This window comes from Thermobia domestica, chromosome 1 (genome assembly GCF_964235325.1).
Source record: "Thermobia domestica chromosome 1, izTheDome1.hap1.1, whole genome shotgun sequence".
Classification (NCBI taxonomy): Eukaryota; Metazoa; Arthropoda; class Insecta; order Zygentoma; family Lepismatidae; genus Thermobia; species Thermobia domestica.
In genome coordinates this window covers 173,832,729-173,857,899 of record NC_137454.1, presented here as the reverse complement: position 1 = coordinate 173,857,899, position 25,171 = coordinate 173,832,729, and the positions used below count along the sequence as shown (strand labels likewise).

Sequence of the window (25,171 nt, the reverse complement as noted above, 5' to 3'; positions counted from 1 at the left end):
TGTATATTTTTTTAAAACTTTATGCCGTTTGCAGGAACTGAAGATCCAATTTTTTCGTTATTTTTCCATTAATTAACACGCGAATACGCAACTTTCGAGCCCTATTAGAATTCGACGTTCGAAACTCTGATTTTTTGCGTAAAGGTAAATTTTGGTGTTTTTGTAATTTTTTTCAGACCATTTGCGCGATCTAAAGATTCAATGTGTGATTTTTTCATTGATTAACACGCAAATACAAAACTTTTGAGACCTATTAGAATTCCATACCCGAAAATTTAATTTTTTCACTCCACCCTACTGTCCAGTGCCGTGCAGTGAAAAATCAGGACCCGAGGGGAGAGCATACGACGGCGCCTTCGTAACATATGAGTGAGATCGCTAGGAAATCCGCGAAGCACCACCATGGTTGCCAGAGGAAAATTTTCAAATATAAACTCTGCTTTTCTTTGATTTTGAGCGCTTTTATTACTTTTCCTTCTTTGGTTTTTCCTCTTGAAGTTTGCGCAGTCTTCGGCGTCCGGGGTCGTTGCCCCGCTCGCTCCCCTCCCGGCACTGTGCCCGTCAAGGGTTGGAAGCGCTCTAAAGGACAGTTTCTCCTTCATGTCCTTGCGTGTTTGTATGTCTTTTTGTTTTTCAAGTTGAATTCTCTGCACTATTCTTTCTACATAACACTACTATTCTATCATAAATGAAATAAGAAAGTTTCATCATTATCACACTTGAATCTTAAAAATGTGTAATTTACTGAATTCACTGCATATCCAGTTTTTTCCTTCTCCCAGAACAGTGATGCCTTAGAGTAGTGGCTTAAGCGTCAATTTCATGACGTTGTGGTCGCGGGTTCGATTCCCGCTGACGTATTTAAGGAAATTTTATCATTTGTAATAATGATACTTCTGATGTATACTAACATGAAAAATATTCAATTTCTCTGGGTCTCGGAGTTGAGACGACATCCTTCACAGGTGAAATGCCAACAACACAAAATTACGTCATATGTATCAGCCTTGATTCGTACTGTTTGGGAACGTAACGTATTTAGCCAACAATTGATGAATGCATAAGGCTCATCCTTAGTATGGGTAAAAAAATGTGTTGTGTTTCTTAAGAATTCTAGACTTATTTCTACCTGTGCCAAATTGCAAGTAGGGATCGAACTTAAAATTCTAGTCAAGAGAATGATTCTATTTAACATGTCACCTCAACTTTGTACATAGAAGAGCGACGCAAAATTCATTAATGTTATCAGCTAATAAATATTTATACCCCATTTCTTGTTGACACAAAATGATAATTCTGTTTGTAAAGTTTTACACATAATAATATTATTACGTTCATGTGTAAACCTAAGAAACATCTGACATATATCTCTCCTGTTCCTATGAAAAACTTCGACTATGCGACATTTTCTTTTCTTCTTTTGTCATAATAATAATAATAATAATAATAATAATAGAGGTATAACAGTATTAAAATACCAATTACGTAAACAATACCTTCCAATAAACAAATAATAATTGCCACAACGGGATTCGAATCTGGGCCATAAATTCCTCATATGAAGATAAGAAAATGAACTAGCTGTTATGGATGATAAACATAGAACTTTCCACATGTGTTGATATAATTCAAAGAATGTGAAAATAATTTATATCGTCTTTTCTTCTTTGGAAATTAGAAGTAGAGGTAAAGAAGAATTGTGATGTAAATCGGGACCATTGCTGAAAACGGTGACGTAGCCTCAACTTGAAGAACGTTTCGTGATATTTTCCTCATTGCGGAACGTCTATATAACTTGTTTTTGAGTTAAACAAAGAAATCTCGACTAAGTCATTGTGAGGAACGTCTCGTTATACGAACATTAGTGTCTTGTGTATGTGCTTCCATGAAACTATTTTAACTAGCTATTAGCTTAGGTGGAAGATGAAGTGACGCGGTAGGTAAGTGGTTAGCGCATTGAACTTCTATTCGGTGGACCCGGGTTCAAATCCCCGCCAGGCTTAAAACTTTTTCAAATGTTTCAATTTCAATGCATACTCAGTGTGACGAGCAAGATGATATTCTCTCCAGAAAGAAAAAGATGTTGGATGAGAAGAATTAGAGAAGTACTATCAATGAAGACAATATGATTTGCATATTGTAAAAACGAAGTAGCAAGTTTCTTCAGTCTCAAATAGTGAAATTCAATTACTGTGATAGGCATATGCTGAGGTAAGAAATTGAATTCATGCACAAGGTGTTTTTATATTTCTTCGGTTATGAATTTTCAATGTAATGTATTGGAAAAGTTCAATCATTATTCCTATTATGTTTTGAAGACTAAAATGTAACTGTCATAAGTGGCTATAAAAAGTACGAAATTGAGTTTTGGTCAGTACTTGGTATTGGTCCTGTTGCTCTTATTTGTAAATTACGTTTATGAAGATACGTCTTACCAATTGAAAAATCTGGTATTGCCCCCCGACTGTCATATAGTTTTAATTTGTACTTTATTTGAAAGATAATGGACTGTAGTTTTGGAAAATTAATTCAATTTTAACATGAAATTCACTTTGTTTAAAACAATAATCTAAATAGGCATATATATTACATTTTTACACGCTTACAAGTATTGCTTGCCATCTATACTCAACCGCCAGCATGGGCGGAGTTATGGGAGGCATTGCCCTCCAACTTTCTGGCAAAAAATAAAAATGCCACATATAATATGACCACCTACCAAGATTTTCGAGACTGATCAAAAGGTCTGCTCCCCCACTGTCCTCCCAGCAGACAATTCCTAGTTCCGCCTATAACCGCCAGATCAAATTTTGGGAACTTCCCTAATTTCGATCCGTCCAAATGTTCAATTCCGGAGAAAGAAACCGGGATTTTCCCGATCTCCGTTTACGGAATATGTAGTTCAGTTTCTTTGTGTTACGTTCTACTGGTTTTGCATTCTTAATCTTTCAACGCCCATTGACGCAATTGCTGTGTCAGGGCTTTAAACCTCAATGGCTTAGTCTCTAAAGCCTGTGACAAACATTTTGGCATTTCAGCTAAACGAATAAAACGCAAGCTCTGACGCGATGTTGCCGAGTGCTAAGGGGTGTGGCTATGGCTAAGCAGACGAACTACAGCGCGATTAAGTGGCAGAGGATAGACGTGGATGTGCACAAAATAAACGTGGCAATACCACTGGACTCTCATTTGCTAGCAGCTTTTAAACGGAACTTGGAGCGCCGCCTTCAAATGCCAAGATGTTTGTCACGACGTTTAATTAATGCCAGAAAATGGTTTTGGTACCAATTTATTCCTGAAGAACGCAGATTTCCGCCGGTGTGCATTTTATGTATCTGGGAGTACCACGTAGCGCTGGGAGGAGAGTAAATATCGTGTTTTTCTTAAAACAGTTTTTTGGGGGGGCGTTCCCCTCTTGGGGGATAGATTCATAAAAATAGGTACATGAAGCAATGAAGTAGACGACTACATGGTAATATCGTGTATTTGCACTTCTTGCTTATATGGAAGAGTAGGGAGGGGGCAAAGTAAGCCAATTTTTGGAGTTTTTTTTTTTTTTTTTGTAAATTACATTTATTTTTACAACAAACATCAGTAGCTCAGCCCCTAATTAAGCTAGAAAGACGATTTGGTACCAAAGTATTCCTGAGGAATGAAGCTTTCCGCCAGTATGCATTTTATGTATGTAGGGGGTACGTACGTACGGCCGAGGGAAGTCGGATGAAGTTCGTTTTTTAAATTTTTCATCAGATTTTGGAGGCCATTCCTCCCCCTTTGTGGTACATCCATAAAAATTGGTATGTGAAGCAATGAAGTAGTCCCCTACATGATAGTAACTTGTATGTGTACTTGTTGTTTATAGAGGAAGAGAGGGTCAAATTTGTCAAATTTACATTTATTTTCAGAACGGTTGCATATAAGAGAAGATATATTTAACTAAAGGGTCTAGAAGCATAATTCTTGTTCGTATACATGATGTGATTTGCATATGAACGTGGTACTATGGTGGGGGAAGGGAGAGAATGTCTAATTCAATGAATGTTTTTCTGTTCATTTTTTTTTTTTTGAAAATATTTTCTACATAAAACGAATTCAATACACAATGGCAGCAATGACTACCATTTCTTATATTATTGTCACAAGTATGTGGCCTGCATCATTTTGTGAGCGTAGGGTGACTGCAAGGGTTGCCAGGGCCCCGCATATTCAATATTTTCATATTTTTAATGATTTTTTTGTCTTTTCTTTTTCTACGAATACGGCGGGAATTTCACGAATGTTACCTCGTTGGAATCTGTAGTATATAAGCTTTCCAATGGTGTTTAAATCATGACTCTGTGATCGAATGATCACCAGAGCCCCAAACGTGAAAGTCTACCATTTTTGTTAAAATCCTTGGCGTGCTTCTAAAGGTTAATTGTGTTATGCCGTAAACACTAATCATTGTTAGCTATCCATGTTGCAGATAGAAATGTACAGTATCTTGAAAACTGTTTAGTTAAAATACGTCACTTGCTCCTTGTAGGCTAGCCATTGCTCTTTTCTATGAGTTGTATTGTATTTGTCAGAGTATTTCTTCTAGCTTATGACGTGAGAACTGTTCATTATTATGGAAATGATAGTGACCGAAAATTACGCAAGTTTTGAATTTGGATCTTAGACTAGTGTATAGTGTGTTTAACCTCCTTTATTCTTGGAAATTAAGAAATGTTCAAATACTTTACTTGAGTTTCTGTTGGTTTAGTTATATGCACATTGATGCAGAATTTCGTTCAGTAATTGCTGTTATAATAAGAATATAACTCTGCTTGTAATTTAATCCATGCACAAATCCTGCGGAGGATGGGTTGTTTGTTAGAAAATTAAATTAGCTTCTTCAATTTGGTATTTTAGTTTTTTTAAACATGTACAACCACCATCGAAAAAAAAACACGTTTAAAATAAACTGAATAAAACAACAGCCCTCGTTTTAAACATGTTTCAAACACTTGTTTTAAACATTTTGTTTTAAACATATCAACCGTGATACGAGTACAGTTTATATCAGTAGTTGAGGTACTAGGTCTACCGCTGAGTTCAGGGTTGCCATTAACACTACTGGCCGCGTTCTTTGAAACCACGACACCACTTCGCTGCATGTTGCCTTGAAATTGAGTCCTCCCCATACATCTCCACAATGTGCGTATGAATGTCAGCAGGTGAATGTTTTTGGCCCGCAGGAACCACACTGACCTCACTTCTACTCTTGATCAATTTTCCAGACGTCATCATCATTTTAGATATCCGTTTCTGGGTATACACGTTCAGAATCCGAAGTCCTCAAGCCGCAGCAAGACAAACATGTTATTAATCTACAAATAAATTTTCATTAAGTTACAGTGTAGAACACAGAAGTTATATGCTTTTTAACCTTTTTTCCGATATTCCTCGTAGAGAGATAGGCCTGATGGATTGTAGGTTTACCATTTCTTTCAGCACAGGGGTTGTATGAGACAGACCTACAGCTTAAGATGGAATCCCACCACGATTCGAACACGGGTCTGTCGCTCCGAAAGCGCGTATGTTGTATAGCCACGAGATAGATATTTAAAAAAAAATGAAGAACTATCTTTTAAAAATTAAGGATTTAAAAGAGGGATCATAGCACAGAATAAATAGCAACTATTAATATTATCGCTATTGACAGATACAAACTCATACTGACTTGTCCGATGATATCGTTAATCGAAAAGTCCTAAAAGCTGAGAGAAGTTGACAAATCAATGGCTTTTCACGTTTACACCTAATAGTGCTACTACTTGTCAAAGAGAGATGAAGTCCAGGATAGGTCACATATCTTGGTTTATTACTTCTTGATATTTTCATGTTTTAGCATCATTCCCAACTCATTGGTGCTTTGTGTGATGGTGACTTTTCCGAGAAAATAAAAAATGATAATATTGGTAGTATAAAAACGTGATGCATTTTTACGCACAAGAAGAGCAATAAATTTGTAGATAGTTTTGTCCCTTCCTCTGCAGTCGTTAACCTTTGCATGAAGATAATATGTGGATGCAAACCATTAATGTCATTGATGGCAAAACATCGCCATGAATTACGATGCAACATTAACAAGAGTTTCTTTTGCGTATTTGTTCTGTTGAGGTCGTATATCATGTGGAGTTTGCGAAAGGCGTGTGCGGGGGACAGAAAAAAAGAGAGAGATGGATCTTGGAATCTATACGGTGAAGTAGACACTCGTGTTGTTATATTTGCGTTTTTTCAGAAACCCAATATATCTAAATGTGTTAACCATACGGTAACTCCTGAATAGTACTTGTGAGGTTCGCTTCCTCATTGAACAGTCCCTCGTTTGTACTTAGCAAGTCAGGTTTTTGCACTTGGGAGGTTTTAAATCTATTTGGTACTATTTTTCTTTACGGGATCTTTATTGGTAGCAAGTTGTTAGCGTTATTTATTGCTAGTAGTATTGACCTCCAAAGGGAATCAATTCTTGTCGAAATGGCCGTAATGGCGAAATGGAGGTAAATAAATAAATAAATGGAAATCCTCTGTTGCTGTGGTGTTAGATACGTATTGCGTCGATGAGATTTCATATAACCATTAAGGGAGTCCGCTATCAAGTATACATCTTAATTGTCCTTTTTATGATCGTTTATAACTCAATTTGTTTAAAACTTATTTCCATTTGTCTTTTCTCTCTTTGTCTCCCTTTCTTTCTCTGGGTAGTTTGCAGCATTAATTCTTGTTAAAAGTTTACATGCCAATTACAGCTACTAGCTATTATTATTATCCTATCGGTGAAATAGAAGCTCGAAAAGATGTGCCCCTTGTTGATTCTCCCTTTGCTTTTCTATCGTATATTCAAGTGAAAACTTGCTCCATATATTCACCATATCTGTATCGTTGTGGTGAAAGCATCGGAACAGTAACTATCTTAAAGTTACCAATTCTGGTTATTGGTCATTCCATATCAATAAAACTTTTTTTTTTTTTTTTTTTTTTTGGAAATGACAACGACAATAAGTTAACTAGGGTAAGATGAAGATTAAGTGAACTCCCTTTTTCGAACTTTCAAATGTGTATTATATAAATGGTCCGATTTAAAGGTAAAATGATTTTCATATCTACTAACCAGACTTATTTAAAACTTGGAAAATATATAGCGTAGAATACACACTGTAGTATTTCTTCGAGATACATTTCGCTTATATGCCTAAACCTAATGGCCCGGTATCGGTACCTACATTTGAAAGAAAAAAAAAAAGTTTCATGGCAAATTTTACCGAATTCCTTCAACATCCTTAGGATTCCAACAGATGCGATTGGCGTAATTCAAAAGCCTGATTCATTATAAAAGTTGATTTTATTATCATCATGAATCTAAGGAAATTAACGTATGAATAGCAGCTTCGTAAATAAAAGTCGATACTCTCCTTAGAAGTCCTCTTGTGTTAAAGTATCGGTTTCAGTTGGTCGATTCACGTTTTAAGGAAAATCGAAAAGGTTTATGTTGTACATGAATGCGTATCTAAATATGTGACGATAGTCGTGATTACATCAAAATTTATTGGTATTATTTTGTTTAAACATCTACCGATTTTTTTTTTTTTTTTTTTTTTTTTTTTGTAAAAGAATAGCCTAAAGAAGGTTGTAAGTAGAAAATTTTGAAAATTATATTGTGTTGATGAGTTTTATGCATTCGAGCTATTGGCAACTGTCTCTCTAACGGCGAGATCGATCTTTATATTAAAAAGAAATTAAAAAATACCAGATATATTCATAATAATAATTGAGAAACTGTTTTACGCACAACACTTCTAAATTTTAGGAGTATTCAGTTAGGAAGAATATGATATCCTATATTTTGTGAATCAAATTTTTCATTTTAGAAGGTTTCTACTGCTCTATGTAAGTTTTTATTTTATAATTTTTCTCTTTTATCTTTTCGTGTGCAATGATAAGTTTCTGTAGATTAAAAGAAACGAAATGAATCCTCGAAATATCCATGAATTTCAAATATGGTATCGGACGCAGTGAATAGAGGTAACGCATCAAATATTTAATAATAATAATAATAATAATAATAATAATAATAATAATAATAATAATAATAATAATAATAATAGTAGCAATAGTAGTCATTTGTAAAAAATCCGCTTCTCGCCATCTGTTACCGTTTTCGTTCTATGGTGATAAACGTTGAAACTGTTATTGAAACCGGAAATAATAGTAAATGTGAACCTCTTCAGGTTTTGGTAGAGTATTGTGGATAGTCATGACATGTGAGATACTGAATCGTTTGCAAAAAAAAGAGAAAAAAAGAATTCCTCGCTATCTATTACCGTTTTCGTCCTATGGCGATAAACATTGAAACCGGGACGAATAATTTGAACCCCTTCCCGTTTGAATGTCGTTCTATAAAACTCCGACACTTATGCATAGCATAGTTTGGAAGTCTAATAATACTAATGTCGGAAATATATTCTTTTATGTCGAATTGGCTGAGAGATGTGCGTTTTGTGTATTGTCTTTTCCAGATAGTAATATTACCCGCACGATAATGGAACTGGTTCTAACGAAAGTACGAAAAACCATATGAAAACATGATTGCAGTTCTGTATTGTCCTGGAAACTCAAAATAGAATAAAAACATAGAATAATTCTTTTACGTATAACTAGGTATGTCATAGCCAGAGAATGTGCTTATGAGGCTGCCTACAGAATATGTTAAGAGGACGCCATAACACATTCATTTTGCAATAGTAGAACCGGAAAAAACTAGTTTTTGTGTGTTTATGATAAGGAACTGGGGTATTGTCTTCAGAAAGGCGGAAAATTAAATTGTTGAGGACTCCTGCGATTCAACATAGCCACCAGGGACATGCCTAGAGGTTGGGTCCTGCGGTTCCGTATCTCCCGAAATCTCGACTTTTCTGTAAAGTTAGTCTAATTTTAGGGATAATTTTACTAATTTTAATATAATTTATCATCATATTGAATTTGGATCCCTCAAAATAAATTCCTGCGTGCGTCCCTGATAGCATAGAGAACACACTTGGTGCTCTGAACTTGAGACAACACAGATCTAATTTACAATGCAGATGAAACTAACGGCAATTAATTTATTACAGCTTCCAAAGAAGTTTACCACAGAGAGGCAGCAAACGAGTATGTAGTGCCACATAAGAGAGAAATGCGAAATTGTGAGCATACTTTAGTGCTCTAATGCACACCAATGAATTCAGCTTAAATTAGATTCTCCCAATGGTTTTGTGCAAGGAAAATATGGAAAGAAAAAATTGAGTATCTTCCTTCAGGTGGCACCTACTCAATGACCTCGTTGTGACCTTTCACTTAAGTGATGTTTTAGAGCAAGATCAACCCTCAGCAACACCAACAGACACACGATCCATTTCCGCATCTGTCAGCATCACCCAGTGGCCACCTGCTTCCGGTATCTGGAAGAACTAGGAGCAGATCTGTCGGTGGTCGTTTTCTAAATGCCAAGGGAGCATTTGTAACACTTGCTTTCAATAGCTGCTCTTTCCACTTTTTCCAGCACGGAGAAGCGCAAATTGTCAACAGAGAAGACTTGTTTTGCGGGAACTGTAGAGATATTACTACAATTTCAGGAATCGTAACAATTGGGTTCAGCGTATTAGATGGAAACCTTGAATTCACGAAGTTATGAATCAAGTAGTATTCTTAAATGTTGTTTATGCACACTGTGTGATGTCAGTTGTGTAAGGTTGTCTGACTCTGACGAATAGTGCTGCATGTGACAGACAGTTATGTTCCAATGTTCGCAATCCTGATATGAGCTATAATTTCGCTCACGTTTCTCAATTTTGTATATTAGTGGGCCAGATAACATACTGCCAAGAAAGCTGTTTAATTTGAGTTAGAAAATTTATGTACTTAAGACAATAACATCCCTGCAGTTAAGCACGTAGTGGTGTTATTTTACGACATGTTTGGTTATAACGCCTTCTCGTATTGACTAAAAAAATTGGGATATGTTAAGAGGCTCAGTCCCAGTCCACTCTACAAGCTTTCCAGAGAACAACGAGTGCGCGACCCCGATGTTAAAGATGACAGGCCAAAGCCGCCGAAATCTATCCTAATTCCTTCTATTTCCTGATAGAAACGCAGAGATGTTCCACGATATGACTCGAAACCTTGTTAGAGCCTGTCTATTCCATCTGTGCCCCGGAAAATATGCGAACTATACTTCGGCCCCACTCCCACCAACCCCTGGCGGATGAAACCCTCCATTTGCTTAGGGAAAAGAAGTGAATGACCTCAGCTGTGTTGCCAATTTGTCATTCAATCGATTGGTCTTGACAAGTAAAGATCGTAGGCTACTTAGAGTGGCTAACAAGACATAGCACAGCGAAGTCCGTGAAATAGTTCATTGTGACAACGCTTCCGCATCCAACAGTTGAAAGATCTCGGCCGCAACAATTTGTCCCTTATTTTTCAAGAGAGGTACGGGAAATCACATCCGACAACAGCGTCAGCAAGGGCACAGTTGAAAGAGAAGGGCTCTAGTATGGATATTCATCTGACTGGTAATGATTTTGTATCGGACCTTCTTGTCGATGCCAATCACTAGTTAGCTAAGGTGAGAAAGGATTTTCAAAACCAATTATCATTAAATACAAACTTGAGGCTATAATGGAACGAGAACGGATTTCTAACCTCGTGTTGGTATCTGTGGAAGCCGACATGACCAATTCTCTTCCTTTCAAGGATGTAATAACTGATTTTGCTGGTATGGAATAAAAAGGAGAAAACCCTTTTGAGATGGACCCAATTTATTTAGTTGATTCTTACTTCCCGTTAATTCATGTATAACTTCGTATTGTACAGTTAAACTGAAAAATCTTGCAGTGTTGACTTCTTTCTCAGGGGTCGTATTCGTAATGTTTCTAGAATCACACAATTTAGACATATTTAGTCCCTCTCTCTCTCCGTTGTAAGTCTTTAACTCCTCCGTGGCAAATTTACGTTTTCTTTTTACACTCATTGAAGGAAGATGTACACTATAGTGTACATTTTGAAAAATCTCTGTAGATGTATATATTTTTAAAAGTTTCATTATAAAGTACTTTAAGGGTCCAAATAAATGTGAAGACGAATAATAATTTTATCTCAAATAAATCAATAAGTGTCCCTAAAGCATACCAAAGTTCGATGTACAGTATATTGTACAAATCCACTGAGGAGGTTAATATAAGCTTTAAGTTGCTTTATTTTTTCTACTGGCTATGGCAAATGTAATGAAATATTTCAGTTTAATGTCCTACGATTATGCCCTTTTAGGGTAAGAAAGACGATGATTAAGGCAAGTAAATGATTATGTAAGAATTGATGGAATGAGAAAGTGGGAGGAAATTGTAGGACCCTGAGAAAACCCATGGACACGATGTTGTCCACCACAAACTTACTTGGCCGGGGTTGAAAAACTTTCTGAACGTAACCATACCATAGTCTAAGAATATGTAAATAAGCGTGTCCTCTTCCTTTTTGAGTCGCTTCTTTAAATCGTAAATACGTAATCTATTATGTACTGATGGAAATGGCAGCTGCGTGAGCTGTTCAGTGAAAATAATAATAATAAAATTAATTGTTGTAATAAAACCTTTCTTCTCTTCTAGATGGATACCATATATTCCACTCGGTAAACGAATTCCAGGAACTCCGTTCGTTGCATTTAAAGTGCCATTAAAGGAGGTAAGTGAGATATTATGTTTAAACCTTAATTAATTTTAAATTACACTTTATAATTCAGTTCAATATAAACCGAATACTAATAATATGATATGATGATATGTATATGGTAAAAGCATGCAATGCTTGTTACCTTTCGGCATTGTAATAAAAATAAAACGTATTTTTTTAAAAGAAAAAACTTTACCTAGACCAGAGTTTGTCATTTTTTGCGTATTTTATTTTTATTTGTATTTCGATCTACACGACGTGTAAAAAGTTAAGCCCGATTTTATTGGATACAATGAGTTTATTTTTGTTTTAACCACAGGTACAATCAGTGGCGGCTACTGTTAGCGTTGCGCAACGACCTAAATATTAAAAAATATATATATTATTAGCAATAGTAGTAAAGAACAGAAAAAATACTTTCTAATACTCCCATATATACTTTAAATAACATTTTTTTTTTTTACTTCTGTAACTGTTCGTTTCGTTAATCCGTTTTAAAAAGTGAAAAATAATCCGTCACAGAGTCTCTAATTTGTATTATGTTGCAGCGAGCATACAACGACCAGATTCCTTCAGCGCAAGAATTGGAGCGAATGTTAAGTCTCCTTTCCCCCATCTCAGAAGTTAAGTGGTCTGGTCGTTGCAGGTGCTTCTGCAACACAGCACGGTTTCCATTGAATGAGAAGGTTTTTCGCACTAAATAAGCTTTCTGAATTTTATTTCACTAGCAATTAACAAGTAGAATTTGTTTTTATGCATTCATATTTTTAAATTACGGTACTTATACTGAAGCAAATCAATATAATGACAATTAAAAAAAGGGATAACAGAATTACAAAATAAGAAAGAAAGTATGTAGTAGAGCAGAAATCAAATGAAAGTAGATCCGCATTTACAAGTTAATTCTTACCTTATATAGATAATGAAGGTCTCTTCTACAGTAATTTATGAATCAAATATTAATAAGTCAATATGCAGAATCCCGCCCTCTGTGGATAGTATTTTAGTATATACATATTTCTTTTATAAAATAAGTATATTTTATACTTTTGATAAAACTGTATGGTGGGGAACGCCACATTGAATTTGGGACTAGTTAGCAATGCTCAGAGGCGTAGCCACGAGGGGGTCCACAGGATCCGGATTTCCCAAAAATGTCGAAACTTGACTAACATTTGTAGACTTTCCTAACGAACTATACCTGTTTAACAGAGAAATGATTGATGTACGCTAAATGTTTTATTTTACACTTCATCATGTACTCTTTCTTTTCTTATATAAATAATCGTTCTATCATTTTTTCTAAAAATATAGGTGACAGTAATTAAGAATTACTTATCTTTTCGGGTACACTATAAGACAGGTTCGTTATTACGTAGACGTATTGGACCTTCCTCAAATACTTTGGACCCCTCCCAGCTAACATGTTTCTATATCTGGCGGGTTTCAAGGTTGCTTTCCAGAACGTATGACATTTATAAACATTGTTTCGCCTCATGTGGAAGTATATTGTGTTTATCGTGCATTGCGTAACAACAAAGACAGATGATTTGGAATGTAGACTTTTCTTTTACGCATATTGTGTGTATGTGTGTTGATATATGAATAGAGTTGCCAACTTTGTAAAATAAAAAAACCCGGCACTTCCTCAAAATTCTCTATGATTTAGGTCTCAGCGTTAAGTATCTCTGTTCGGACCTATCCATGGAAAGGAAATGTACTATCGTGAACAAAAGTGCAGTAACACATATATTCTGTATGTCCTTAGAACATTCACTAATAAGCTTAATAGATACATTGTGCTATAAATGAGAAACTAAAATTGATGAATCGGCATTGATCAGTTTATTGTATTTACCAGTAACTACCATTTCTTTAAAATTATCGAAACAGATGAACAAAAGTATAATAATCTTTACGTGACAATTTTGGATTTGGAAAATTAAATTCACTCTTTAAACATATAGTCTCTACTTCAACCATAGGAAATTGCTTTTCCACTCTTAATAAATGTATAAATTCCTTGAAAGGCAATTTACATTTCCACAATTTATTTTAAATTTTCCTAGATAAATTGTGAATAAAGCATGTTCAATGTACATTTTTTTTTATAACATTAATCTCTGCTACGAACTCTCTTCAGTCTACACTGAAGAGGAATTCGGATCACTGTCAGGGATTGAGTTTGCTAGAATGAATTGTTCACAATAATTTAGAAAAGATATTTAGTGAATCTATAAAGCTTCTGAAATTAATATTAACTGTACCTATGACGTCAGTAAAAGAAGAAAAGTTTTTTTTTTCACATCAAAAAATTGACACTTTCAAGAAATTGAATGTCCCAAGAAAGGTTATCACCATTGGTTATGCTTTCCATCGAAAAAGACCTGACAGTAAGAATACAAGAGTTCAATCAAGCATATATTAGGCAGATTTGTCCCTATCAAAGAGAGAAGAATGAACTTAATAATTAAATAAGGTGATTAATCAGATTAAATATTTTGCATTTTTTATTTTTTTTAAAAACAGAATTTTATTTAATTTAACATGTCACATAGCATTTGCATCTAAAGTTATGCTGATTAGTCAATGAGTCCACTTTATATCTTCTGCCTCCGATCGTTCGTACTGCAACACCCGAAACACAATCCACCGCCGCCACTGGGTACAATACATGTATGAAAGATAAAGAAATCTCGAAAACTATAATAGCTTGGTAGGGAACATTTATTGGTGATGTTTAAATAATTTTCATTGTGTTATCTGCTCATTCTGTTGCTGTTATAGAGGATACATTATCATAAGTACATATTATACCACCATTGCCAGATCACTTATCTCACAAGTGAGGGTAACTAAGTTGCTCCGCTGAGATCCGAACGAGACAGTTGTGATTGCATTTGATTTGTTATAACTAGATGAATCCCAAAGTTATACGTGCCACTGGGCGGGATATTGTGAGGTACAACATATTTTGTAATGTAAAAGCTACAAAAAGTTACCTGGCAGAATAGTTTGAACCGAGTTATTTGTTCGGAAGGGTAACTAAGTTGCTCCGCTGAGATCCGAACGAGACAATTGTGATTGCATTTAATTTGTTGTAAGTAGATGAATCCCAAAGTTATACGTGCCACTGGGCGGGATATTGTGAGTTACAACATATTTTGTAATGTAAAAGCTACAAAAAATTACCTGGCAGAATAGTTTGAACCGAGTTATTTGTTCGGAAACTGTTGGGTAAATGGAAAACTCGGCGAACACGTATCCCACCATTTGCAAAGACAGACATTTGGAGTTAAAAACCTTTGCCCCAGGGTCCCCCGCAGGGTTCCAGACGGGATCCAACTTAAAATTTTCAAATGGCATGGAGATTAAGTAGCACATCGTTTGAAATCTGTTGTTAAATGAAATAAGATGGAGCAAGTCTCGATTTTCAACAATAACCCTGTGGAACATGGCGGCGGGTCAAAATGTAAACAAAAGCTTAATTGAAAATCTATGACCACCTTGAATCCAAGATGGTCGTTTAAAGCTTATATCAAAAGGATAGGCATGCCAAACTACTGAAGCTAGGAAAATCATATTTGGCATGAATGTTGATCAGTAGGTGCCAAAAAGATGCGAAATGTTCGAAAACGCGACATATTGAGTTCAAAATACCGCACTATTTATCGAATGCATTTCCAGTTCAAACCAGTGGTGTTGGAGAAGCGAAATAATGTGGTATTCTCGTTTATGGTTAATAGCAGATATTCACAATATATCAGAGAGTATCATCTGTAATCCAATATGGCTACCAGCGTGAAAAATGAGTTTTTATATAAATATGCTATTTCTTGGAATATTGTGACAAACCAACAAAGTTTGCGCAGGTCGATGTACTGAAATGATTTTCACGTGGTTTCGTACTGCTTGCCAATCTTGTAAATGATTTTTTTTGGTATTTTTTTGTATTTTTTTTCTTGCTTGAAATATTGCGATCAAACCAACTCATGGCATACAAATGTAACGATCACAAATACGTTACAATAGAGCCCTCAACCTGACTGGTGCAGCAAGTCCTTTATGTATGAACTACGTATGACAACATTAGAAAAATTCCGTAAGGCATTCGACTATTCAACTTTTGTTTTACAGTATAAATAGGAAGTCAGATTTGTGTGTTCATCGCATATTTGTTACATTCACGTAAATAATATCAAGAGAACCGTGACGAACGTGCATTAGGAACAAAACATACATGTGTTGTTACGGAATTAAATAATAAAGTGAATCGAAATCCTATTGTTTCTAAATACATAATAGAGAAAAATAGAGACTTAGGTTTGTAGTGTTATGAATGACATACGTTTTAAGTGCCCATGTTGGATTCAAGGTGGCCATAGATTTTCAATTAAGCTTTTGTTTACATTTTGACCCGCCACAATTTTGCACAGGGTTGTCGTAGAAAGTCGAGACTTACTCCATCTACTTTCATTTAACAACAGCCTTCAAACGATGTGCTACTTAACCCCTTTTGTCATTTGAAACTTTTTAGTTGGACCCCATCTGGAACCCTGGGACAAGACGTTTTAACTTAAATCATTGTACGTTGAAAATAATTTATAGAAGTGGCCATGGACTTTTCAATTAAGTTTTTGTTTACATTTTGACCCTCCGCCATTTTGCACAGGGTAGTCGTAGAGTCGAGACGTGCTCCATTTTCTTTAATTTTACAACAACTTTCAAACGATGTGCTACTTAAACCCCCTTTGTTATTTAAAAATTTTGAGTTGGACCCCGTCTGGGACCCTGGGGCAAACTTTTTTATCCCAAAAGTTTGTCCTTGAAAATGATGGGATACGTGTTCGCCGAGCTTACCATTTACCCAACAGTTTAAGAACAAGTGACCCAGTTCAAACTATTTTGCTAACTTTGTAGCTTTTACATTACAAAATAATATTGTAACTCAAGATATTCCGCTCGGTGGCACGTATAACTTTTGGATTCGTCTAGTTGTAATATATGAAATGCAAACACAGTTGTCTCGTTCGGATCTCAGCGGAGCCATTTCGTGACTCTCTTGTCAGATTGCTAAGTTCCTTTGCACAACCGTCTCCTCGCTCATACAAAGTCTTCGGACTAAATATGACAGTTACTGGTGAAGAACGATAACAGTGAATGTCTGAGTCAAAACGAAATATATTGGAATATATGTCATAGTTACATAAATATGGCAACAATGTAAAGATAAATCGCACAAGCCTTAGCATGCACAATTGCTGTAGTCGGCTCCTAAATCTGGCACATGCGGCACGCACAATCTCCCGAAAGAGAGTCAAATGCACCGCCCGCTGGAGTCACTACTCTCGCTCGCTTTCTATACTAGGGATGGCCAGAACCGGTTCCTGGTGGAACCGGTTTTCGGGTCTAAACGGATCCGGTTCTAGAAGATCCGGTTCCGGAACCGGTTTTTCGGATCCAGGTCTGGAACCGGTTCTTCGGATTTAGGTCTAGAACCGGTTCTTCGGATCCAGGTCTAGAACCGGTTCTTCGGATCCAGGTCTGGAACCGGTTCTTTGGATCCAGATCTGGAACCGGTTCTGAAAACAGAACCGGTTCCTCGCGGAACCGGTTCCGCTGGAACCGAAACTTTGTGACCATCCCTACGCTAAACCCGAGCTGCTGGCAAGCTGTGAACAGTATGCTAGATGAAATGGTGGATGCGACAGGCAGGCATCCAGGCGGCAGCAGCTTGTCTCATTTGGCTAAATAAACTGGGTAACTGGCAAACTCATTGGTTAAACAGGCAAACTGGCCAAGTTATTTGGCTAAACACCCACTGGTGGACCAATTTTTTTTTTCTGGGGGCACAAGCGGGTCTGGGCGGGGAAGGCACAAGCGCATGGTCCTCTTTGCATTATTTTTGAAGGTGAACTTTATCCCTCCTTTACGGGTCTTTGGGGGCTTTCGGATCCAGGTCTGGAACCGGTTCCTAAGATCCGGTTCTGGAACCGGGTTTTCAGATCCAGATCTGGAACCGGTTCCTAAGATCCGGTTCTGGAACCGGGTTTTCAGATCCAGATCTGGAACCGGTTCTTAAGATCCGGTTCTGGAACCGGGTTTTCGGATCCAGGTCTGGAACCGGTTCCTAAGATCCGGTTCTGGAACCGGGTTTTCAGATCCAGGTCCGGAACCGGTTCCAGAACCGGTTCTGAAAACCGGATCTCCGAGAACCGGTTCCGCCAGAACCGGAACTTTGTGGCCATCCCTATTCTATACTGCCTGTCGAAACAACGATTCATTGCGTACGACAAAAACAAAAAATGACCGCTAGGTGGCAGGGCAAGCCGAGGCTTGTTCTCGTCTACTTCAATGTAGCTATACAGTAATTCAGCATATTTTCTCCCAATTTTTGTAGGAAATAGTACACTTTTTAAATAATTTACTTGCATACGGCATAGTTGTATATATTTTTTAAATAAGAAATTTACTTTTAATTAACAATAGAAGAAATTCTACATATCTATTATCACGATGTAATAGAAAGGTTAGCACAAAAAAGAGCGCAATAGACATGTAGTCGTCGTTAGCTGTATCAGTCAGTAATGGTATGTAATTTGTGATTTGCATACATACCTCACATATAAAAATAAATAATATTTAAATGAAAATACATAAAGTATGATCCTTATTTTCTCGAAGAAAGAAATCCAAAATAGACGAAACACACTCGAACCAATTAAATTACGATGTACTCAGTTGATAAGGCCCAACATAAGCAGATCACATTGCTTGTGTTGACTGAGCACCACCATCATTTGCTATTATTATTATTATTATTATTATTGACAAAAGAGCAACGACTCATCATATCAAAAACACAAGAATGCCGTTGAATTTACACACTATAAAATGAAGTCAGGATTTACTATCCATCTCCCCAAGATGCATTCTCATTAGAGATGCAAGGGCTCGGAAAAAAACCGGCTTTTTTGGAAAAAAACTCGGTTTTTTCTGCTTTGCTTTTTTGCTTGGGAAATTTTGGGCTTTTTTCAAAATTCTGCTTTAAATCGATAAAGCAGACTTTGTTTCGCTTCTCTATAACACAGAAAGTCATTTAATTAGTGGTTGATGCCGATAATAATATAAAACCTCGAAAGTAAACCATGAATTTCGAAAAGATATTTTAAACAATTTTACTTCAACATTTTTACATTATGAATTCCAAAGGATTAACCAATGTATATAATAAACACATTTTAACCTCCTATATACAAAAGTAAGCAGAGTTGGCAAGAACCATGGTTGTTTCTGAAAATGCCAAAAACCCGTTTTGGGGGGGCAGTTTAAACCAGGCTTTTTTGGGGTTTAAACCAGGTTTTTTGATTTAGATATTTTGCTTTATGTATTTGTATTACATATTCACAGAAATAAGTTTGTTTCGCCTTGGTGTTATTATTCAACAACGGGGTTATGCTGGAAGAGGTCCCATAAGCTTAAAGAAGTCCGGTCAGTAAATTTCTTAAATTGAGAAACTCCCGCCCTAGCCATCGGAAAAATCCCGTCATTCTTTTAAATGTAAAACAATAGCGGGAAAATCCTGTAAAATTTAATTTGCATGTAAAATTTAAAGGTCAACGTATTATAATCAGTATGCTAAAACTGAGTGACACACAATCATAGTCAACGTCTTGCGAATAAAATCAGAAAAATAAACACACTGCTGAACAAGACTGCACTTATTTAATATAAAAACACATTTACACCTGACGTTTCGATCACTGTTGCCAACTCACCAGTGTGAAATGTCGCTAGTTTAGTACTCTAAAGTCGCTAGAAGTCGCTAAAAAAGTCGCTATATAATTTTACAAAGGAATAAAAATAATTTAAATATTTTCATCTACAATGGAAGATTCGAGTATTTTTTCTTTTAAAAAATATGACCATCTTGACAAAACCACTGCACTATGCGCTTTGAAGAATACAAAATTAATAAATATAGCATTAAAAGTTTGCAAATACTTAAAATTTTGGATCACTTTTCCCCATTCCCTCTTATAGAGTATGATTATCTTTTTTGGGGGGGATTCATGTTGCTTTCGTATTGGAACACTTCACCGAACTCACCCCACGAAATTTCTGTATAATTTATATTAAGAACAGCCGCAGTTAAATTAATACATAAATCACACGCACTACACTGAACCAGAAAAGCACAATGTTCTCCAGCGAGAAATTAAGGCTGGTAAGGTAAATTAGGTAAATTAGAGGTTATCAAATTCCCGGATTTCCGAACCTTAGTGAAGAAGGGCATAATCCTCATAGCAGTGATGAATCCAACGAAGTAAGTCGCTCATAGCAGTAGTGCAACCAAGTGTGTAAACGTAATTATTAGTATTACAAACTGCAAAATTTTGGAAACTTTAATATAAATATAGAACAAAATATTTGAATTCTTAAATGTCGCTAGGCGCTAAATAATTTTTTTTGTCGTTAGACACTTCCAAAAGTCGTTAGTTCTAGCGACAAAGTCGCTAAATTGGCAACACTGGTTTCGATCTTCTATCCAAGATCCTCATCAGACGTGAGTGTACGTCTGATGAGGATCTTGGATAGAAGATCGAAACGTCACGTATAAATGTGTTTTTATATTAAATAAGTGCAGTCTTGTTCAGCAGTGTGTTTATTTTTCTAAAACTGAGGTATTAAATTACAAATTTAGTATGTAGGTATCATTGAAAGTCCAATCCAAGCTAATGTTGGAAGCTAAGTAGGCAATCGATAAATTTTACCAATTTTAATCAATATATTTAAGCAACCTTCGCTTCTTTATAAAACAACAGGCATACAGAAATATATAATTTGGTTTCGTTTTGTATGTTTAGGCTTAACATCCTTACGTAATACCGAGGTTATCAAGGAGAAGACTTTCGCTTAAAGTGACATCCGAAAGAGTACTTGGTTTACACATGAAAGAAGGGTTGTGGTTCGACCGAGAATTGAACATGGGACACCTTGATTAAAAGGTGAAAAGGAAATAAGACTAATGCAGATGGTTTGACATGTGAAACGTCACTATGAAGTTCACACGATTCGCATTTTTGTTCTTTTAATTTTTTTAGTTTAAACCAGTTATTAAAAAAAAAAAAAAAATAGCTGGTGTAAACGAGCCAACCCTAAGAGTAAAAACTTCTTTCAAAAAATACACAAATAACTAGCAAAATTGTATGTAGTATTTTTACTTCAAAATATTCCATACCCTCTTTTTGAAACAAAATAAAATTAAAATAAAACATAAGAGAAACACTTAGATTTGTATGATACAATTAAAGGCTGCACTTGGTTCTGTATATTCTTGAAATTCTACAGTCAAGTTTTTTATAACCACCATCAAGGGCGCCCATCAGGGGGGTTAAGGGGGCGCTTGCCCCCCCTAGAGGAAAATATACTTCAGAATATTGAAAATAGGATTTTTACATTAGTTACTGCAAAATTTGAAACTATTTTTGAAACGTCGCTTATACTTCCCCTCCTTGGAAACCACAACATGGGCGCCCTTGACCACCATCACGGTTTACCCAGTCCTCAAGTTTTCTGAATTTTTAACAAGAGGGATTCAACATATCATTACGGAACAAAAAAAAAAGACTACGGAATATATTTAAGTTAACCTAAATACAACTGCACAACAAACGTGACTGAGTGGTTGGCTTTTGCGCTTCTATCGGGAAGTCCGGGATTCAACCAGCATTCGACCATTCTGACAAAGCCTTCCTTCATTCCATCTGAGAATGTAGAAATAGTGCGTGTACTGGCCGACTAGGAGTGTAGGAGTTGGCCGACTTCCTTTCTTATTGTTTTTAAATCGTTATTATTACTAATTACCATCAGTGACGGTTTTGCGAAGGTTAGAGGATCGGTCTTTCGGACTGAAGCCTGTTCTTCAAAGTTGTGGAATGTCTAAAACGAACGAAATATCTATTAGTTATGCCTTTACTCATAAACTTTAAGCTCCCGTCAAATAAAAATTACGAATATTTAGAAAAACTAAACATTAGTAGTAAGAAAACCCCTCCCAAAACACTTTTTTAAATTCGCCACTGATTCTCAGTATAAAATGATCTTCAAGGTTGTATCCGGAAGATTATTGCTAAACATATAAACGAAACGAAATATTAGTTATGCCTGTACTCATAAACTTCAAGCACCTCCCAAATAAAATTAGGACTTTTTAGAAAACGAAACAATCAGAGAAACCCCTCCCAAAGTACTTTTCTAAATCCGCTATTGATTATTTGTATAAATTGGTATTCAAGGTTGTATCTGGAAAATTATTGCTAAATCATTGCACAGCTACAGTATAACAGAAATGTGGAAATACGGTTTGACGGACATATTGAAAAACGTATGCTTTGACGGATATATAGAAAAACGTAAGTTTAACTTTCGTGCTAGAAGCTGGAGTACTAAGCTCTTAGAAATGAAACACGGATGACAAACTAAAATGATCTAGAGAAGGAAAAAAATGTCGATAACTCAAAAGTTAAAATAAAGTTAAATAACCTGTAAAATTGCCCTCAAATACTACATTCTTCATGTTAGCTTTAATTCGTAAAATATGTGCTCCATCCATCTTGATGGTGAATTACAGAGCTAAATATGGCATTCAGGTCGTGGAAATCTTATCTAACTATAGAATATACTATAAGAAAGCTATTTGGATAGAAAAATCATGAAAATGAAAAAAGCCAAAATTTCCAAAATTCTCGGTTTTTTTCCAAAAAAGCCGGCTTTTTATGTGAAAAAAACCATCGATTCAAAAAAAGCCGACTTTTTTGCATCTCTAATTCTCATATATCTTTTTCTAGACCAACTCCCAAAAATTGGTACCTGATATGTATATATCCTCCGCAAGACTGGATTTAACACTAGAACAACTAGACTCGGGCCTATGGGCACAACGATCTTACGATCGCCCGTTTGACCAAAATTTAATAAGTGAAACGAAAAATGCAAAAGATGAAAAATGATTAAAGACAGTAAACACCCTCCATGACGTTCAGTATGATTATGTAAATAGATACCTTTGCTCGGTACAAAACAAGGAGGAAGGCAGTTTATTTTAAGGGCAAACCGCTTATAGATCCTACACATCTGATTTTGGACAATGACAACAATTTCCATATTATACTGTTTCATAATCATACTGTGACTTTTTAGTATTTGAATATTAACATTTTACGGCCGAAAATTCGAACAATTTCTTTTATTCTTACACAAACTGATCATTGTCTGTAACTTTATTTTAAAAGACGTAAATTTGTATAAGTACAGCAGATTGGAAACGAAAATTCGTTAAAATTTGAACAAAAATAATATATATAGGGGCAGGGTGGCTCAGTAATCTTTACAGCAGATTGGAAACGAAAATTCATTAAAATTTGAACAAAAATAATATATATAGGGGCAGGGTGGCTCAGTAGTAGAGCGCTTACCTCTGATGAATGGGGTCCCTGATTCAATCGGCCAAGTAAGTTTGTGCTCAACAACATGGTGTCCGTGGGTTTTCTCGGGGTACTTTCGTTCCTTTCCACATTTCATTCTACCAATTCTTCCATCAACATTCACATGCCTTAATCATCCGTTTTCTTTAGCCTAACGGGTATAATCGTGAGATGTTACTCTGAAAAATATATATAAATATTATATTGTGTTAAAATTTTGTACATCGGCATGAGAGACGGCAAATATTCTTTTTCCTATGGGTGGAAAAACATTAAATCTGATACCGACCCTGCAGCTATTTTCTGGCGAACGCCGCCCTCCACTTACTCCAAATTTCAATGTTATTATCAATAATAATAATAATAATAATACGAAGCGGTAGAAATTCTCCAGTACTCACTTTTAGAATTTCGACTGTCTTTCTGGAAATGAGTTTGAATTTGCAAGAAAATCAAAACGCTTCGTTTATGCTTCCTCCATATGTGAATAGTGGTTTCTCAATTTTTTTTTCACTATTTTTTCTGATAACAGCAATTTGTACTTTTCATCACTATAACAGTTCTAAAAAGTGCATTCTACAGAACTGGCTCATAAATTATTATTCAATGAATCTACCGATTTCTTGAAATCCGGTATAGTAGCCTCAACGAACGTAACACAGTTTAGATTATAGAAGTTCGCCTTTCTAGGTGGTTCTTTTAATCGTTTATTAAGAACACATTGGGCACAGTCTTGTTTCAGCTTCCGAACTTTATATTTAAAAAAAAAAAAAAAACTTCTTTTACAGAATGTTGACAACAAACAATAGAGCTGTCTGGAGGACTTCAGTATCTTCCCTTCGTATCACCATGTCTTGATATTTTATTTATTAACCATTTTTCTGCAGTTGAATACTCGATGGTATTTCGTGAAACGATATCCCAACGTATTCTAAAATGCCTCTTCGTAGCTTAGAAAAGACCATATAACAGTAATACATTTTAATTTGCGAAAACACTGAACCCTACAATGTATTTTCCTCAATGAGATGTATACTAACAAGCCTCACTTAGTGCTGCACCCATGCGGCGGAATTTGGAAAAATATTCGTACGGTGTTCTCTATGTTATTTTTGGTGATTCGACAGGCAGTATGGAGAGCGAGCGAAAGGCGTGACTCCAGCGGGCGGTGGTCAAATGCCATCCAAATCTTGTCCTGGGACTTCGTGTTTCAGGCAGTGCCGTTGATTATTTGCTGAACCACACCATGGTTGCAGTCAGAGGATTTAGGGGGCCATCTGTTGGGACCGGTGAAATCGTTTTAAAAAAATGTGACGATCACTTCTGAATTGTTCAAGCGGTATAACAGGGAGGTGAATTTTGCTTCTACACGCAGGGTTCTGTAGCAGCCACCCTATCCACCAAATTTAGCTCGGGCATCATCTACGATAATAGAAATACAGCACTCTTATGCAAAACATTTGGTCTACTAGCTAACGTACGCACCTTTGTTGTACAGAATCCCAAGTCTGATTCCCTGTGAGAAGACCTTAAAAACAAAACTGAACGCATTGTTGTGATTCGGTTCGGATTCCATCTTAAATTGTAGGCCCACTTCTTACATAGTCTCGGTGCTGAAAGAGACGCTAAACTCCAGTCCAACCAACCAATGAAACATTTGGCTAGTGTTGCTGTTCCCAGTGACGTAACTAAGGAAGGGGGCGCAAAAGTGGTAATATATTTAAGGTAGCGTTTTGGTTTGGTTGGTCATGGGGTCACTAACGCAAATTCTTGGCTCGGGTGACAACTAACGTATTTGTGTCACTGGCTGTTTCTTAGCTTTCTGTTCAGGAACCCACAAGTTACATTTTTTCTGTGTAAGTTCTACATACAGAAATTATTATTATTATTATTATTATTATTATTATTATTATTATTATTATTATTATTTTGCTACATTTCGTTATAATGAAATAGTG

General features: G+C 36.0%; 1 protein-coding gene across 1 annotated transcript in view; it reads left to right on the top strand.

Annotated features, from left to right (window-relative positions):
- LOC145691128 (RNA/RNP complex-1-interacting phosphatase) overlaps nt 1-25,171 on the top strand; it is a 622,854-nt gene that overhangs the window by 34,520 nt on the left and 563,163 nt on the right. Inside the window, exon 2 of the mRNA XM_081766864.1 lies at nt 11,664-11,739. Within this exon, the coding sequence (XP_081622990.1) occupies nt 11,664-11,739 (76 nt within the window). The remainder of the gene's footprint in view (nt 1-11,663; nt 11,740-25,171) is intronic.